At 41.3% G+C, this 20,381-nt stretch overlaps 1 protein-coding gene across 1 annotated transcript in view; it reads right to left on the minus strand.

Annotated features, from left to right (window-relative positions):
• NCAPG2 (non-SMC condensin II complex subunit G2) overlaps nt 1-20,381 on the minus strand; it is a 327,980-nt gene that overhangs the window by 294,669 nt on the left and 12,930 nt on the right. Inside the window, exon 2 of the mRNA XM_029588506.1 lies at nt 7,559-7,652. Within this exon, the coding sequence (XP_029444366.1) occupies nt 7,559-7,639 (81 nt within the window). The 5' untranslated portion in view covers nt 7,640-7,652. The remainder of the gene's footprint in view (nt 1-7,558; nt 7,653-20,381) is intronic.

A 20,381-nucleotide genomic window follows, 5' to 3' on the forward strand; every position in this document is an offset into this window, starting at 1 on the left:
GTGCTGCACAGTGGTCAGCATCCCATACCTTAAGGTCCCGAGTCCAGCATGGTCCCCAGCATCCTGATCCTCTGATGTATCCTGCAATTCTGTCTAAGGTCCTAACCTATTCAGTAGTTTTATAGGCAGAGTGCACGGAATTTCCTGTGGGCATGCCCTGATGACATCATTACTCTCCCATAAAAAGAAGCTCATTCCTTGGAGCTGATGCCTGAGCAACAAGTATGGATCCATGCGTTCCTGTACTTTTGCTGCCTTTCTCCTGCTCAGCTTGATTCCTGACTCTGCCTTGTTTGCTGCCTACCTTGACTATTGTTTGCCTTTGTATGAACTCTGCCTATCCCAACCTGTTGCCTGTCTCTGACTGAACTCCATCTGCCCTGACCTTGCACAAACTCTGCCTGCCTCAACCTTGCCCATTTTACCATACTTCAGTCTCCTGATTCTATTCTGGTGACTTGGTCCTGACCATCAGCAGCTAAGAGTTCATCCCCCTAGTCTGTGACATAGCCATTTACCTAGTAAGCACCACTCACCACGACATTTAGTCCTCCTCATATTGCTGATTTATTACTAGGGTTTGACAAAAAAAAAAACCACCTACTTGTCTGTTTGTCAGTAACAAGTGGATTTGAAGCATAGTGCAAGTTTCTTCCTATGCTGGAGTCATCTGCAGTCTACCAGTAAATGATGCAGGAAGAAGAGCTGCACAACCCCATCCACTTAAATACCACCTCTCTCATGGTTTTTCAGACATCCCTCTCTCCTTTACACTTTCCTTTCCTCCATGGCCTGTCACCCTCTCCCATCCTTCCTGTAGCAATGAGAGTCTATCCCAGTGAATTCCAGACAATTTTTCAGGTACAATGTGCTAGGGACTTGCAGTTACTGTTACCTATTCTATTCAAATTTATGTCAAGCTCTTCCAAGAGCTTTAAGGACTCAAAATGGTTTACAATACAATAAAACAAAAATACATGATGTACAAGCATAAATAAATCATAATAAAGTACATTTATTGGAGAGAGAAAAAAAAAAAACCTATCATACCATCTTCACCTCAATCAACTACTTTCTCTCTCAGAAGGGTTAAGCAAATATCAATTCCCCACTTCCTTCAACCTCATAAATTAGTATCCCAGAATTAATAAAACTGAGTCAGCAAAAACACTGCACTTAAATACAAATTTATCGCCACCACCACCAATACAATATAAAAACTCTACCTTGAGAAAGGTTACAAAAAAAGCCACCCATCCACCCTTGGCTGTGGCCCGCCACACATAGCAAACCTTTTATGAATGGCTTGGTAGAAGGCAGTACCAGACAGGCTTACGGGTCCCACAGCTGAAAACTGCTGATGGCTAGGGGTTCCAGTAAGGCATGGCAAATGGTTCTCTCCCCTTCACCTCAGCATGTGCATAGGGGAATTTTCAACCAGTAGAAGTGTCTGGAGACCCCGTGGATCAGTTCCAGATACTCTGGTAGAGAGAGTGGAGTTGACAGGCCACAGGAAGAGCAACGTTGCTTATCTGTAACAGGAGTTTGCCATAGACAGCAGGATTAATTAACCATTATGCATGGTGACATCCAAAGGTGCAGACACAAACCCAGCTCTAAGAACTCAGAAGTCTTTAACATATGTAGAAATTACCACATATAGCCTCTGTCGCATGAGTTCCTCAGTCTCTTCCAGAGCTTAAGCTTAGTAGTTCACTCTCCAAGGAGGTGGGCAATACATATAAGGCTAATTTAGCCTGTCTACAGAGAACCTTTGATTTAATACTGCTTGTCAACTGAGAAAGCAGACATAACTAGAGGGGAATCCCAAGCTGAGGGCTGCCTTGAAGAGCAAGAAAGCAGACTTTACTCAAAGAGTGGATTACTGGGTAAACAACCTGTGCAGAACTGCTTGACCAAAGGTACTGTCTCCCTGGAATATATTAGTGAGATGTAAAGGAGTTAAGAGAAGAATCAAGTAACAGCTTTACAGATGTCATAAATAGAACTGGCCCACAGGTGAGCCTCTTAGGTCACCATGGCTTGTTCCTGATGAGCCTTGACAGAGTCAGTTAGCTATAGCGGACTGTATAGTAATGCACTATACAGTCTGCTAGTCAATCAGAAAGAGTTCTTTTCACTACCACCCTTCTTGATCTACTGGGTCTTAAGGATACAAATAGCTGAGAACCTTTACAGCGAGGTTGAGTCCTCTGTAAGTAATACATTAGGACTCTTTTTCAGTTCAAGAAATGAAGACCCCATTCTCCTTTGAATGCACATGGTTTTGGAAAGGACAGACAGCACAATGGTCTGACTGATGATGTCAAATGCAGATATCAATTTCAGAAGAAACTCAGTGTGAGTGATTAGAGCAACTCTATTGTGGAAAAACTGCATGCTGAGATGTCAGCCACGAGGACCACCACCTTCCAGGTGAGAAACTTCAAGTCCACCGACTCAAGAGGTCTCATATGTTGAGCTTAGGACCATATTAAAGGTCCAAGATATGGTTTATTGACTGGAGGAGTGGTATGCTATAGTCCTTTCATAAACTTTGACACCAAAGGGTAGAGAAAAATAGGTGTTTCTTCTACTCACGAATGTTAAAATGCAATGGGTCTGATGCACCTTGATAGACGAAGTGCAAAGGCCCGATGACAAAAGGAAGTAGTAATGGAGAAAGTCTCTTGCACCACAATTGATAGACTGCACATAACCTCTTCTGCTTGATACCGTAAGGCCTCCTAGTGGGAAAGTTTACTAGATAATATCAAAATGACCTGCATCTCTTTGGGAAGGGGTAAGAAGGATACTTCTGTGCAATCATCACGCCGTGAGGGTCATCAATGGAAGATTTGCATGGCAGAATTTTCTGCCCTCTTGGGTCATAAGGGTTAGAGTTATCTCTAGCTAGATCGGCTGAAAATCAACAGATGGAGATGAGAATAAACATTCCTGAAAGTCAAGCCAGGGCTACGAGAACAATCTTTGCCCTTTCTTTAGGGCCTTCTGGGTAATCCTGGCTATGAATGGATGTGATTAGAGTAGACCAATTCTCTAGTCAAGTGAGAAAGCATCAGGCACAGACCTGCAGCTGCTTGGTCTCATAGAACAAAACTGACTGACCTCCTGTTTGCCCTCCAAAGCAAATAGGTTAATTGTCAGGGTTCCCACTGGTAAAACAGGCTGTCTCTGCCTGGCCTAGGGATCACTTGTGAGCCTGCAGGATTCTGCTGAACCAATCCACCAGGGTATTCTGAATCTCCAGGAGATAGGTTACACAAGCCCATGACTAGACCCTTAGGGCCTCCTCATGGAGGGTGTAGATCTTGTACCTCCTTGAATGTTTATATAAAACATAGCCACCTGAATGTCTGGATCAAGATTCTCTTGTCTAAGAATAGATGGGAGAGAGCTCTTAAGCTTTAAGCTCAAATTATTTGAATTAAAAAAAAAGAGAGAAACAAAAGCTTGTCTGCTTGCAAAATAGATGGGGAGGCTGGGAACTTCTAAATTGGAGTGCCTGGTATTATGCTGTTATCACTGACTGTATTTGATTATATTGATTATTTTGTTGGGATTTAGTTTAATTTTACTGTATTTTTATTTTAGTTTTACTGCGATACATTGCTCTCACCAGACCTGGTACCTGATTTAGCAGTCTATAAGAATCCAGAAATAAATGAAAAATTATTTATTTAATGCATGGCCCATGGTTTCAGAAGGTTGACCTCTAGATGATTTTTCACTTTTGACCAAATTCCCTGGATCCAGGAAGTACCAGTGTGCACAGCCAACCTCTGGAGAAAGCACTGGTAGACAGCATCATTTGATATGCTGAGATTTTCAATGGAAGTCCTAGGGCAAGAATTTCCGGGTCCATTCACCACTGTAGAAATGTCCGCATCTTGCAGACATAGAAAGCTGATGAGATAGCAGTTGGAGTAATTGATCCCACTGATCAATGAAGGCATGCCAGATGAACTATGTAAACCACCACTGTTATATGACCCAAGAGACAAGGATCAACCTTGCTGACATATGATTCTGTTGCAAAAGGGACCTTGCGAGGTCCCTTAAACTCTCGGCCCTCTCAACTGGTGTGAGCCAATCTGGTCTCCTATGAACTGGATGGGATAAAGTTGCACTTTGTACAATGTCTGGTTAATCTCAGCAACTGAAGAAGCTGCTGAAGAGCTCCAGAACACATACCAGACAGGAGCCCACCACTAGCCAATCACTCAGGTATTGGGGGGGGGGGGGGGGGGGGGGGGAAGAGGGGAGGGAAAACCCCCGTTTCCAGAGCTGCACCACTATGACCATCAGGAACTTCATGAACGCTCTTGGGGCAGCCGAAAGGTTGAACAAGGGCACCTTGTATTGCCTCCATAAACCTGAGGAATGGGTAGGGTGAAGTAGGATGTGAGCATAAGTGACCATCACGTATAGAGCACGTGACCAGTCCTTCAACTTTATGAACAGTAGAATTGCCTAAAACAAATTAATTTTGAATCTCTTTTGAACTTGATCAAGTTCCACAGATTCAGAATGGGCCTTAGCCCACCCGACTTCTAGGGAATTAAGAAGAACTCTCTGCCACATTCTCAAAGAAGGACAACAACATCTATGGTCTTCTGCTGTAGAAGAGATGTTATCTCCAGTTATAGCTTAGTCAATATAGTGGGTTGGATCGGGATGTCCGCCAGTTGGAGGAGGGCACAAGAATAGCAAGATATAGATATACTCCACAATTCTCAGGACCCATTTGTCTTTTGTGCTACGCTCCTATTCTGACAAGGAGCGTAGCACAAGAGACACTAGAAATGGTGAGGAAGCGGGTATCAGAGGCAAAGTTATCCCAGGCTTGAACAGCAGCTGTTACATCTTAAGCTGTCACTTTTCCCTCTGTTGACCTCTAGAGAGAAGCTGCTGAGGACGAAGAGGTGGGACTCATTGCTTCTGGAAAAAGTAGAATGGCCTCCTCTGACAATAAAGTCTCTTGTATGAGAAGTATGAATGCCCGGATGAGGCAGACTGGAATCAGTGTCTTTGGTGACAGGGAACCAGAGTAGACTAATGCTCCTTGATCAGCACAATCATCTCCTGTCCCAGTGCATGGGACATCTGTCAGGCCAGTGCCACACAAGCCTCCTGGCTCCAGGATGTGATGGCATCCGCTTAACGACGGTATAGAAAAGATTTTAAATAAATAAAAACAGACACTACAAAAGTTCTAGCCACAGAGTCAAAGGCTTCATATGTGGAATGGATGAACTTTTTACAGCATTTCTCTGCATCTGCCAAGGTCTACTAGAATTCAACCTGACAAGGATCTCCCTAGTCTGGCAGAGGCTGGTGGGCCTCAATTTTTGTGCCCAGAATTTACCCTGAAATGCTTTCTTTCCAAAAGAATCCATGACTTTCTAGTCCTTCCTAGTGTTGCAAGTTTCATAAAATTCCTCCTCCTGACACTTAGATAGGCTTGACCTTGCTGGGACTCAGAGGCAGAGGGCACTGAAGAGCTCAGTATGAAGTGGGCATTTGGGCCTGGGACACATTTGGTGCAGACACACTTTGTGCCAGTTGCACTGTTGCACTCTGCTGGCTAAAGTCAGACAGAATTACTGGAGTTGACAAGGATTCCCTCCATGCCAAGGCTCTACTTTCTATCATCAATGGATGCGTGTCTTGGCACGGAGGTGCTCCATGCCAAGTAAACTAGTTGTAGTACGCTCCGCATCAATGCAACTGAAGGCACCTTAGACAGCACCAAAACAAGAACTACCTACCCAGTGCCACAGAGGCTTTCTGCACTGTAAAGGACAATGCCATCTGCACCAAAGAATTCCTCATTAAGAAGGCACCCTTTGTGTTGAATCAGGGCCCACTTCAGTAAAGCCCTGTGCCAAGAGTGTTGTTTCAGCACGGAGGGAGGCAGCCCCCCCAAGGAGATTCCTCATATCACTTAGGTGCTTTTTCTTGGAATCTCCTGCTGCACCTTAGGTTTTCATGCCAAGCTCACATCCTCACCTGTGGCAGATCCATGAGACAGCATAACAGGGGCGGGGAAGCATTCTCAGACATGTGGAAAGAAGGAGAGACTGACTTCCAGCATGATCTCAGGTGTTTCTTGTGGCACCAGGAATCTGAAGAGACCTCCCTCTAAAAGGAAGAGTGACCAAGCTACCTACTATCACATCGAAGCTTCTGGGCTTTACACAATGCTGCCTTCTGCAGTAAATTGCCCATAGGAACATTCTGCCACAGCAAAGACAGTTTGAGACATCAAGATCCGGTCCCAGATAGAGGAAGCAGATGGTACAAATGTCCATGACAGACATGTTGTACCCATGCACACATTTTGAAAAAAAAAAAAAAAGTGTCTTGTTTTGAGTTTTAAGAAGGAAGAAATTAAAAATCCTGAGGTGAAGCCGAGAAAGCATCTAAAAAAAAATGCAATTTTCAAAGGATAGCAAATAGCTCCAAAAATATAGAGAGAGCGGGAGGAAGAGGGGGAGAGAGAGAGAGAGAGAGAGAGAGAGAGAAAGGGAATCGATCCATGCAGTAGCTCAGATGAAGACAGACTTGGGGGGCTCATGAGGTAGTAGCTGCATGCAAGAACATCCACACATATTCAGAAATTCTGAACTCGTGTCAGCGCTATTGGATGACCTTGCCCACAGGTTATAGTTGATTTAATCCTGCATGTCAATGGAGAACTGGAATATAAATCAAAGAAAATATTACAGAGAGCAGGGGGAGGGTGCAGTTAAGGAAAAAAGGTTCGTGGGGGAAGGGAAAGAGGCTGCCAGCTAGGAGAGAAAATCTGTTGAATGCTTTCTTCTGACTGATAAGCCTAAGAAATTTTTCAAGCTATCTCCAATAACCAATACCTGTCAGCGTTGAGGGAGTGTAACAGAATAAATGGGTTTCAGGAACAAGAATCTGCTACAAAAATAGGTAAAAAGGACTAAATTTCAGAGAAATACTAGGTATAACATGAATATCCAGTAGTACCAAACTGACATAACTATAAGTGATAGTTTAATATACTGCATTACAGAAGATTAAACTATTTCCAATTCTCAAATGCTAAATGTTATGATATTCCTGTTACCAAGCACATATGATGAATGTAAAAGGGTTAGCGGAGAGCTTACCACTGCCTATCTTGTTTAATTCTAGTTGGCTCTCTGAGGTTATTTCATACTGTGGACTGGATTCTAGCTCTTTGTTTTTATTATGATTAACTATTGTTTTTGCTGTTTCTGTATTTTTTTATGCTTGATGATTATTTTGCATCTTTGTTATTGTGTGATAATTGATTGTTACTGGCCATGGGACTCAACCAAAACTGATGCTGTCCAGCTAGCTGCTCTTTTTTCCATGTTGGGTCTGCATGATGTGATTTTTTTTCACACTTTTTTACATTTTATTTTGTTCAATTGTACCTCATTTTGGGCATAACTGTGAGAAGGCGAGTAATGAAATATTTAATATATAAATTAAAATGATAACTATGAGTCATGTAAGCATTACTAAATATGGTACTTACATGAAGCTGAATAAAATGTAAGAAGTTTTCCACAGATTCTTCCACAGTAGCTTGCAGAAATGCTTCACGTTTTGACATCATGTACTATTTCTTCCTGTAGCAGCCAGACAAGGGAAATAAATCAAAGACTTGAAAAGAATAGTGTCACACACTTTGATATTTTTTATGCAAGGCAGCTTTTCAATTTGAACTGTGTCATCATTTATTGATTTTAGTTAATTAACTCACACATTCTGTCAACTTCAAGTGAACTTGTTTCTATTTCAAATTTTACACACTGGTACACATAACAGACAAGTTGTATAGAACATATCCTGACTATGTAACCAACTCCCTGCTCCTCAGAGTCAATAGCTTATTTTATGGTGCCCTCCTCAAGGCAACTCAGAATGAATGGAAAAACTATTACAAAGTGTTTCCAAAATATAGCATTGCCAGTCAATCAAGCAAAGAGATATAATTATAAACTATGGTAACAGGCATTGGGAAAGAAGACGTGGAAGTGGAAGAGAAATCAGAACAGTAGTGTTGTGGCTATATTAGTCGGCTTAAATGCATAGCAAATCTTATTATAAAAGCGATATCTTTTTAATTGGACTATCAATACATTGCTTGACTAGCTTTCAGGAACTGAAACTTCCTCTCTCAGGTCAGAAGTGAGGAAGGGAATGTTAGCTCCCAAAAGCTAATCAAAAAATGTTAGTGCAATAAAAAAGACATCACCTTATAATTTTTTTGTTTCTTGTCTTTTAATCTCTAAACAATTTAAACCTAACACACTATCAGGAAGTGCTCTAAAAATAAGACAATAGCTTATTCCAGAGGGTGGGTGCCAGAAGGGAGAAGTTGCCTCTCTCATGCCCAGGGACTGTGACTAGAGAGCATCAGGTGTCAAATAGCGATGAACAAGAGCTGGGTAGCAGTGACCAGTTACATTTAACTTCTGACAGTCAACATAAATCAAACCAGAAGTTCCACCCAGAAGAAAAGGAGCCTACTTTCTGGGATGCATATACATCCATGCTTCATGGATGTGTGTGAATCCGAAACTGCCTCCCCCAGCCAAACCCAGATCAGAGTCCTCATGACCCCCCTGACATCTCCTGAAAAGTTGGTATAGATCAGACACAAAATGCAGAAGTTATTATGGGGACACAGCAATCTCATAATTTTTCCCTTCCTTTGGAAAGTAGGCTAACACAGCAATAGTGTTACATAAGAACAAGAGGGAAGACCATGAAATATATGTGCTGCTGAATTCTTTAGCTGAAGAGAGTGAAGTATGAAGTCAGGAAATCCAGTGATCTGCTTATTAAATCAAGAGAAGACCACCCCATTTAAAAATAAATAAAGGTGACACGTGAAAGAGTGGTCTTCTCAAACATATGTGGCTAGACTCAAGGATAAACAAAGATGGATGCACTAAGGGGTAAAAAAAAAACCTTTGGCAGAGCTGAAGAGAGAGATGGACTTAAAGGAAAGAAACGTAGGAGGGAGAGAAGGTACTCATACATCACCTGAAAAAGTACAGAACTTACATTTAGGTGGGATTCAGCATTAAGAAATGAGCAAGTATTCAGGACAACTGCAGCAAGAAAAAGTTAAAAGCCGAGCAGAGATAAAGAAAGAAAAAAAAATGAATGTCATCCATAAAAGAATAGTAAGGAAGAAATGAAAGCACCCAAAGAGTAAATAGAGACTAAGAAAAGTAAGCTTAAGGATCAAACCCCCATGGGATTCTTCTGTTTCCTCATAAAATAGAAACTGTTCCAGATAAAACAGAACTTTGAGACAATCAAAAGACTGGATACAAACACAAGGTCCAGGATAAGATTTAAAAGTCAATGTATAAATCCATTCAAGCATGTGGTACACAAGAATCTCTCATCCCCTTCTTGACTAGCATTCTGATTTCAAATGAATCAAGTGAAATGAATGGTATTCTAGAATCCACATACAGTCTTGTCAATATTTTCTGGACATTTAAATAACAAGAAATGGACTGCATGATCAACTGCTTTGGTGGTAGTGATGGGGAGGAGGGGGGAGGAGAGTGACCCAATGGTTAGAGGAATGGCCTTCATATGGCTTTGGGCAAGCCACTTCATTTCCTTTTACTTCACTTGCCCAACTGGAGTTTTAGCCCTTCTGGGGAGGAACTTATCAAATCTTTATGGGACTTGTACAATACCCTGGGTTTATGGGCACTACATAAATACTTACCACTATGGCAGGTATGTTAGTCACAAATTACTTTGGAATTTGTTCCCTTAGAGCAAGAGAAGGAAAAGCTGAAAGAAACAAACTAACCACAAGGATGCAGACTGAATGAAGTGACCGCATTATATTCAAAGCAATAAATGAGTTCTTTGGAGGGGCCCCTGGGAGACAGTGGGACAGGAGTCCAAGCAGTTGTAATTATTTGGAAAGAAGCCTTCTGGGAGTGGTAGTTCTCAGGCAGCTTGAGGAGGTAACCCAGAGATAACTGGGTCACCTGAGGCAAATTGAGGAAGCTTCAGCTACAGTAAAAAGTCAAACTATTTGTAAAAAGCAAGACCCAAAAGCTTGCAGAGCAGCCAGCACTCTGATTTGGAAGCAAGCCGACTACTTTGTAAGAATCCATGTTTGTTGGGGGGAAGGACAGATCGCGTTTTGATGGCTGTTAACCAAGAGGATAAGAACTCTATTTAGCCCAGCAAACAGGGCTGCCACTAGCAAGCTGTAAACCGTGTTTCACTTTTGATTATTGTGCTTTATGTGCCTGCCCATTAAAAGAGAAACCAGCAAGAAGTTGGAAAATATAAAAATAAATAGATATTCCTGAGAACTGGTTGTGTGGCATAATCTTCACCCTGAGGCATCAGCTGAGGCGTGTGACCTCTTTACATCAAATTGTATTTAAAGAAAAATTTAATTTGTAGTCTGGGAAATATTTTAGGTGTATCAACAAGCTGCAATACTCCTCCTATATTCCATTACAATTTTTATGCTTTTCAATTTACAGAATGTTGGAAAGAATTATATAGAAAGGGACCAATGCCTGTCCACCTATATGTACAATAACTCTCCAAAAAAAAAAAAGGGACAGAAATTCACCAAACTTTGTATGCCAGAAGAAAATGTGACTACCTCAATTCAATTTGAAAACTAGAAACATCAGATTAGTATTTTCAAAGAACCCAGATTTCTAGGGGGAGACAGTTTATGCTACTGGATGCTGATCAGTGCTTTATTCCTTCTAGAACTTTGGCACCAAGCTTTAAGTTAGATACAGAAAGATGTGGGGGAGAAATAACTGAAGTAGTTGGCAAAAGATGGCACCAAAAGGCACCAAACAAAGCCACCTGCCCCGCACCTTCAAAATCACACTCATAAACCACCCCCTACACTGTACTACTACCACAAATCTATCCCCTCGCCTACAGTTACATCCCCAACATATACACACACTTCCACATAGCACTATCCCCACCTAAGGAGAGGAGAGGAGAAGAGACATCTGGTGCATCGGCGCTGATGGGGTTGCCAATTCTAGCCCGCCCCCCAAGTTATGCAGCTAGAATTTAGCCACGGCTTCAAATAAATGCAATTTTGTCATTTAGACCGATAACTTTTCAGTTATCCATCTAAATGGCTTCTGAATATCGGCCTCTAGGTGTTTGATATGTCTGCTATTTTGAAATATTTGATTGGATGTTTAAAGTTTAAAGGTGTTTTTTTATCCTTATTCTTCTTAATTATTAGGTATTCTGTGTGTCATCTATTTTGAAATATACTTTCCTCACTGTTATTCCTTGACTTTATTTAATGAGAAATGGTTAAGTTTGGAGTGGACAATTCCCTTGAAGCAAGACCTTTGGGTTCGAAATGCGATCCCGTCGGGATTTTGAATTGGAACATTGTCTTTTATGAGAAGTATTATTTCACTTGGAAAATATATGGAGGAGGTGACTGTTTTTATTTATTTATTTATTTTTTGTTTTTATATACCGGAAGTTCCTGTATACAATACATATCACTCCGGTTCACATTTAACAGAGATAACTATCGCCGGTGAGGCGGTTTACATGGAACATATCGAATAAAAACAGATAATCTATAGTAAAGTACAAACTATTATGAAACAACTAGGATCAACTTAGAACACAACTTGGAACATATAACTGATGCAATATAAATATTACATTATTGCTGTAAGAAGCTTTTAGCTCTGGGAAAGCTTGACGGAAGAGCCAAGTCTTGAGTTTCGCTTTAAAAGTAGTATGGCACTGCTCAAGGCGGAGGTCCGGTGGTAGGGAGTTCCAGAGAGATGGGCCCGCTGTGGATAGAGCACGTTTCCTCAGGGTAGATTTTGCAGGTTGTGTGATCATTCTGTTCTGGTATGCCCTTCTGGTTGGTTTTTTAGAAGAGTGTAGTTGAAGCTGGAAGGTTAAGTTGAGTTGATGTTATGTAGTACCTTATGAATCATCATGCAAGTTTTGAACTGAATCCTGTATTTGATGGGCAGCCAATGGAGATGCTGGAGGATCGGGGTGATATGGTCCCTTTTTTTGGCGTTGGTAAGGATCCTTGCAGTGGCATTCAGTACCATCTGGAGTGGTTTGGTAGTGTATGCTGGAAGGCCCTGCAGGAGTGAATTACAGTAATCTAATTTAGGGAGAATGATGGCTTGGAGTACTGTGCGGAAATCCCTATAGAGTAGAAGGGGCTTTAGTTTCTTTAGCACTTGTAATTTAAAGAAGCATTCTTTTGTAGTGTTATTTATGAATTTATTGAGGCTGAGTCTGTTGTCTAGTAGTACTCCTAGATCTCTGACTTGAGGTGCGGTGGCATATCCTGAGGTGTCTGGAGAGTTGTGGATGTTGGCGGGGCAGCTTGATCCGGTGCTATTATAAGTATTTCCGTTTTGTTGGTGTTTAGAACCAGGTTGAGGCTGGTTAGAAGATCGTTGATGGATGAGAGGCATTTTTTTCCAGTAGGCCATGGTTTTGTGTATAGTCTCCGTAATAGGGATGAGTATTTGTATGTCATCCGCGTATAAGAAGTGAGTGAGCTTGAGGTTAGTAAGTAGCTGACAGAGTGGGAGAAGGTAAATGTTGAAGAGGGTGGGGGAGAGCGATGATCCTTGTGGTACCCCCATCTTGGCTTGGATGGGGTGAGATTCCTTGTTGTTTATCTTAACTTTGTATGTTCTGTTCTCTAGGAATGACTTAAACCAGTTAAAAGCTGCTCCTGTGATGCCGATGTCTGTTAGTCGTTGTAGTAGGCTAGAGTGTTTCACGGTGTTGAACGCTGAGGAGAGATCCAGAAGCGCGAGGAGACAAGGTTGGCCTTTTTCAAGATTGAAGATAATGGTGTCCGTTAGTGTGGCTAATAAAGATTTTTGCACCGATACCGCTGACTTTTTTGGATTTTCCCATGAGAGATGTATTATTAACACTTACGTTCGTCGAGGCTTGGCAATATCTATTACAAGTGACTTTTATAAAAATAAATAAAGTAAATTCCAAAAAATATTGGAGTTATAAATAATGTGACCTATGACCAATTGAGAGTTTGACAGACAAACCCTTTGTGTAAGGGTCCTACAAATCAAATTATAAAAGTCTAAGTGATTTGATTTGAGTATGTGTCTAATTGAAATGATATAAAAGTAATAACCAATGAAACCAATTGTATTTTTGTATGAGCTTAGGGTTCACCCAGAGGATTCAGCTTTCAGGTTGTTCAGGACAGATGAGTAGAGGCCTTTTATCTCCAGAGTCCCTCAGTCCCTAAGGCTTTCAGAAAACCACTGTTTCCAACAGTGGCGAATCCAGGATACAAGTATCTGGTAGATACCAAAACATTAAATAGATCCCGTGCTATTAATGCCAGTAATAAGAGGTGGCTATTCCCTAACTCAACCTAACAATAGCAATTTATGGACTTCTCCTCCAGGAACTTGCCCAAATCTTTTTTTAAACCCAGCTAAGCTAACTGCCTTAACCACATTATCTGGCAATGAATTCCAGAGCATAACTGTGCATTGAGTGAAAAAGAATTTTCTCAGATTTGTTTTAAATATGCTACTTGCTAACTTCATGGAGTGCCCCCTAGTCCTATTATCTGAAAGAGTAAACAACTGATTAACATTTACCCATTCTATTCCTCTCATGATTTTGTAGACCTTCATCATATCCCCTCTCAGCTTTCTCTTCTCCAAGCTGAATAGCCTAACTTCTTTAGCCTTTTCTCATAGGGGAGCCGTTCCATCCTCTATCATTTTGGTCGCTGTTCTCTGTACCTTCTCCAATGCATCTATATCTTTTTTTTTTTTTTGAGATGTGGTGACCAGAAATGAACACAGTATTCAAGGTGAGATCTCACCACAGAGCGATACAGATGCATTATGACTTTCTCTGTTTTATTCACCATTCCTTCCTAATAATCCAAACATTCTGTTTGTTTTTTAACCATCAATGTATTTCCACTATGATGCCTAGATCTTTTTCCTAGATGGTAACTCCTAACATGAAATGTAACATTGTGTAACTACAGCATGGGTTTTTTTCCCTATATGCATCATCTTGCACTTGTCCACGTTAAATTTCATCTGCCATTTGTATGCCCAATCTTCCAGTCTCGCAAGATCCTTTTGCAATTTATCACTATCCACTTGTGATTTTACTCTGAATAATTCTGCGTTACTTGCATCTGATAGACCTTTTGGGTGTCTCACCATTAAGACCTGGGTGAACCTTTAATTCATCTACTGGTAATGCTGATTGGTTATGGGGGCAAGTTACTATTCAAATGCAGCCCCACCCTTTGAGGGATATTCAGTTGTGGTCAGGAAAGGCAAGCCTTTCCTGACCACAACTGACTCTCCTAACTTTCTCACCAGACAGACTACATCAATTTGTAAATTTCCTGTCAACACCATGTAAATAATTCCTCTCATTGTTACTGCCTAAATTATTGCTTCTACTCTTCTTCTTCTCCTAGTTCCAATTTCCCTTGTTTTATTGTAACTTACTTTTCTGCCTCTCTACACCTGTTTATCGTTCAAAGTTATCACTCCCCTTGTTTTATGTAAACCAGCATGATGTGATTTTATCATGAATGCCGGTATAAAAAAGCCTTAAATAAATAAAATATGGCATGAGCATCCACCTGTAGAGTATATAGCAACTCTCTACAGAGAGCTCGGGAGGCAGTCCCTTTAGGTTTGCTGAAAGGTGGTGGTAAGGAGTTTAGCTTAAGTTGTTTTTTCACGCCCAGACAGAGATGCCAAGCAAACCTTGATTGGTGGCCCTGACCAGGGTCGGAAGGGGTTTCCTTATCCAGTCCACTCCCTGGCTAGTTAGTATTTTCCCTCTGGGTATATTTTTCAGGTTTAAGATTTTAAGTGGTAGGAGCCTTGTGAGAGCCTGTACACCACCTGGGCTCAGGGAACAGAGTGTTTGGAGGCAGGTTAGGGAAGACCTGCCCTCCAAACCCTCCATGAGACCCAGGGTGACAGTGATCTGCTGCAAAGAGGAACTCTGGTGTTAAGTTTCTGTTTAAAGGGGAAAAGAATGAGTTCAAGATCCAGACGAAGTTTTGGCTGCCCTTCCTTCCTGTTTAGAAGCAAAGAGTTGCTTGCTTCAAGGGCCTAACTCCCATCAGGGATCCATATAAAAGAAATAAAGAGACTGTAAGAACCAAAGAGATCCAGAAGATCTGCTAACCATGAGTAAGGGAAATCACAAATCACTGCGTACATCCATCCGGTTTTCACCACCCTGGGCAGAGAGAGTTATTCTCTGTGCCATAGACTTTTTACCAAGTTTACCAGATCGGAAGGGTTTTTTTTTATCAAGCTTAAGAGACCCTTCCCACCTGAGAACTCCATTTAACCAAGCCCTGGTTAAATGAATGTGGATGTTTCCCTGGTCCTGGTACGTGAGCCCTGCACAGACAGAGGGAAAGAGACTGTAAGAGAAGAAAGCAAGAGAGTTTTGTAGTGCTGTAGTTTGGGTTATTGTGCCATTCACCATCAGTACTTGAACATTAAAGACTAATTTTGGACACTAACTCAGTGACTCCAGATTATTTCTTTGGCACTCACTGTACCCACCACAAGGATAAGTACCCTATCTCAAGGGAACACAAAGGAAAGAGAAATATGTAAAAAGGACACCCCCTGATGCATTGGCCCCTGAAATAAATCATTCCCCCACCTATAAAGGATCCAGTCCTAGAAGTAAGATTCTGAGAGTGCTAGCAGTGAGTGGGTCCAGCTCCAAAGAGAAACAAATTATTTTGTGGCCCCCATCCACCAGTGCATGATAGGTACATCGGAGTGGGATTCCATGCAAATCTGATCACTTCACTCACCTTCCTCCTCTTGCCAGATCATTTATAAATATATTAAAAAGCACTGGTCCAAGGACAGATCCCTGAGGCACTCCACTGTTAACCTCTCTCCACTAAGAAAACTGACCATTTAATTCTACTCTGCTCCCTGTATTTTAACCAGTGTGAATCCTCAAAAGTACATTGCCTCTTATCTATCTTTTTAATTTTCTTAGAAGCCTCTCATGAAGGACTTTGTCAAACACCTTCTAAAAATCCAAATACATTACATCTACTGGCTCATCTTTACTCACATTTATTAACCCCTTCAAAACTATGTGGCAGATTTGTGAGGCAAGACTTCCCTTGGGTAAATCCATTCTGGCTGAGTCCCATTAACCATGTCTTTCGGTATGTTCTGTGATTTTGTTCTTTAGAATAGTTTCCATGATTTTTCCCGGCTCTGAAGTCAGTCTCACTGTTCTATAGTTTCCCAAAATATCCCTGGAGTGCTTTCTAAATATTGGAGTTCCATTGGCCACCTTCCAGTCTTCAGGTACAATGGACAATTTTATGTAACAAATTACTAATAACAGATCTGAAATGTCATTTTTGCATCCTTTCAGAATCTTGGGTGTATTCTATCTGGTCCATGTAATTTGCTACTCTTCAATTTGTCAATCTGACCTACTATATCTTCCAGGTTCACTATGATTTGGCTCAGTTCATCTGAATCATCATCCTTGAAAACCATCTCTGGAACAGGTATCTTTCCTACATTTTCATTTGTAAACACCAAAGCAAAGAATTCATTTAGCTTTCCGCGATAGCTTATTTTCTCTAAAACAATCCAGCCGACTCCCTCACAGGCCTCCTGCTTCAGATATATTTTAAAATGTTTCATGAGTGTTTGCCTCTACAGCAAGCTTCTTTTCAAATTCTCTCTTAACCTGTCTTATCAATGTTTTACATTTAACTTGCCAATGCTCCATGATGAGACCGCACCTTGAATACTGGATTATTCCTTCACACAACCAATTCTTCCCCCTCTCTCGAATTTGCTGACTTCAAATCTCCTCACCTGCAATTAGGCCTCATTTACGCTCCTCCAGGCCGTCTCGACTCAGACCCTTCTCCTTTAATAGAATGTATTGCTAGACACATCAACACTGACACGCCAGCCATACTGCTTGGAGATTTCAATCTGCACGTGGATGCTAATCCCCGTTCCTCCAACTGTGACATTTTCATCAACACTCTCAACCTCATGGGCTTTCAACAGCTAATAAACGAACCCACCCACAAAGCAGGTCACACATTAGACCTAATCTTTATCAATCAAGGTCTCACCCTTTCTTCTTCCATAGTCTGCTTGCCAATCCCATGGTCTGATCACAAATTAATCCATACCTCTTTAGCCATCCAAAGCCCTAAAACCTCACAGAAAACATCGGTTCATTTCAGAAAATTATGCAACCAGGAAACCCTCATCACAAATCTGAGGAACTAAAACACATTAACATAACCGACGTGGACTCAGCCATCGCATCCTGGACCACTATAACAAATAAAGTTGCAGATCTGACATGCCCTCTTGTCTCCAAAACCATCAACGCTAATAAAGAAAAGAAAAAGCCATGGCTCACCCCAGACCTCAGACACTTAAAGCGGGAACTTAGAAACAAAGAACACATCTGGCGAAAAAACCCTACGACTGCGAACATCTCAGCCTTCAAAACCAGCATGCACAGAATGGGGGGGGAGGGAGGGAGGGGGGGTGTACTTTAGAGGGATAAAATTTGGTACGCCTATAGCGCTCCTAAGCTGCCGGTTGTGATCCACATTGTTCTTAACGAGTGCTTCTATTTGTGGAACTGTTCTGATGTGCTAGATTGTGTTTTGACTGTTATGCTGTTCCAATATGGATGCCAATAAAAATTGTTTATATATAAAAAAAAAAACCAGCATGCACCAATACAGGATCTCCATTCTCCAGACAAAAGAGATTTCTACTCTTGAAAAAATCCACCACTTCATTTATGACCCAAAAGCCCTTTTCTCCCTGGTCTCATCCCTCACAAAACCGCCCACAACCGTCATTCCAGATGAAAAAGACGCAAACAAAGCCGAGGAACTTGCTATCTTCTTCAAAGAAAAAATATCCAACCTCCTGACCCCTCTTCGGGATCATAAAATCCTTCCCCCCCCCCCTCCCCCCAACACCTTCTCTCAACAGCAACTCCATCACATGCCTCAAGCCTGGAAGCCTTCGAACCAGCATCCTCGCTAGAGATTGAAAACATACTAAAGAAACTTAAATCTGCTTCCCACCCTCTTGATTCAATTCCTGCGAATCTTCTCATAGCAAGCACCAAAGTTATTGCTAAGCCAATCGCTCAAATCATCAATGCTTCTCTTATTTAGGGCCTAGTGCCAACCACACTCAAACTCGCCATCCTGAAACCTCTTCTAAAAAAGCCAAATCTATCTCCAGAAAACCTAGCTAACTTTCGACCAATAGCCCTTTCATAGCGAAAATCCTTGAAAGAATTGTAAATCATCAACTCAGCGAATTCTTAGACAACAACATTCTCGCCAAAACGCAATTTGGCTTCCGTAAACCCCGAAGCACTGAATCCCTCTTAATTTCTCTGACCGACAACATCCTTTCCAATCTAGAAAAACAAAACAGTACCTTCGTATCCTCCTAGATCTATCAGTGGCATTTGACACTGTAAACCATGAGATCCTCCTAAACCAACTAGCAGAGATTGGAATCAAAAACACCACTCTCAGCTGGTTTAAATCCTTCCTACAAGATAGGTTTTATAAAGTCAAGATCAACTACAATGAGTCCCAGCCTATCAGCTCAACTCTAGGCGTCCCTCAAGGATCCTCCTTATCTCTGACCTTATTCAACATTTACTTGCTCCCTCTCTGTAACCCAAGTTGAATCTAACCCACTACCTATATGCAGACGATGTCCAAATTCTCATTCCAATAACCAAATCACTGCAAGAAACCCTTCAGTTTTGGAATTCATGCTTCATTTCCATATCCAACCTCCTTGCGGATCTCTGCCTAATTCTCAATGCCAACAAAACGGAATTCATCCTCATCACACAAGATGGCAACTACCAGCTCTCTAACTCTCATCCAGTGGCAACCCCCTCTCTAGCTCCTCTGGTGAGAAACTTAGGAGTTATCATGGACAACCAACTGAATCTCAAAAGCTTTATTAACAACACCGTGAAAGAATGCTTCTTCAAACTCCAAGTCTTGAAAAGACTTAGACCCTTACTCCATCCCCATGATTTCAGATCAGTTTTGCAAGCAATCATATTCTCAAAAATTGATTACTGCAATTCTCTTCTACTTGGTCTCCCAGCTATCTCCCTAAAACCTCTACAAATGCTACAAAATGCCACCGCTAGATTCTTAACTAAAGCTAAAAAAAGGGACCACATCACCCCAATTTTAAAGAATCTCCATTGGCTTCCTATAAAATATAGAATCCTCTACAAAGCTCTTGCAACCATCCACAAATCTATCTACAAAACTGAACACCTCGATCTCAGGATCCCATTGCAGCTACACTCATCCCGTCCAATGAGATCTGCACAAAAAGGCTCGCTAAAAGCCCCTTCATTCAAAATATCCTCAAACAAAAGAGCCTTCTCCACAGCGGGCTCTAACCTATGGAATTCTCTCCCTTCAGACCTTAGGCTCGAACAATGCCCAATTAACTTCAAAAAAAGACTCAAGTCCTGGCTTTTCACCCAAGCCTACACCTGAGTTGGACTTCACTAACACTCTCCCACCTACTCAATAATCCCAGAAACAAATACAATTTCCTCTTGCCAACGATTGACCACTTGTTACATGACTTATCCTAAATCGCTACCATGTTAGATTTCAGTAATTTAAAATGTTATTTTCTCATAATGTGTTATGTAATATTAATTTTAACTATTTCCAAGTTTTCGTTTACTTGTTCTCTGTAAGACACACGTGTTATGTCATCCCAAAGTTATATGTAAACCGAAGTGATTAGTAACATTGTTATCAGAACCTCGGTATATAAAAATGTTAAATAAATAAACAAACAAACAAACAAACACTGTCTACAGTTCTGTTCGCCGCATCTCAAAAAGGATATAGTTGCAATGGAGAAGGTACAGAGAAGGGCGACTAAAATGATTAAGCGAATGGAACAGCTCCCCTATGAGGAAAGGCTGAAGAGGTTAGGGCTGTTCAGCTTGGAGAAGAGACGGCTGAGGGGGGGATATGATAAAGGCCTTTAAGATCATGAGAGGTCTTGAACGAGTAGATGTGACTCGGTTATTTACACTTTCAGATAATAGAAGGACTAGGGGGCATTCCATGAAGTTAGCAAGTAGCACATTTAAAACTAATTGGAGAAAATTATTTTTCACTCAATGCACAATAAAGCTCTGGAATTTGTTGCCAGAGGATGTGGTTAGTGCAATTAGTTTAGCTGGGT

The sequence above is a fragment of the Rhinatrema bivittatum genome, chromosome 2 (assembly GCF_901001135.1).
Source record: "Rhinatrema bivittatum chromosome 2, aRhiBiv1.1, whole genome shotgun sequence".
Lineage (NCBI taxonomy): Eukaryota > Metazoa > Chordata > Amphibia > Gymnophiona > Rhinatrematidae > Rhinatrema > Rhinatrema bivittatum.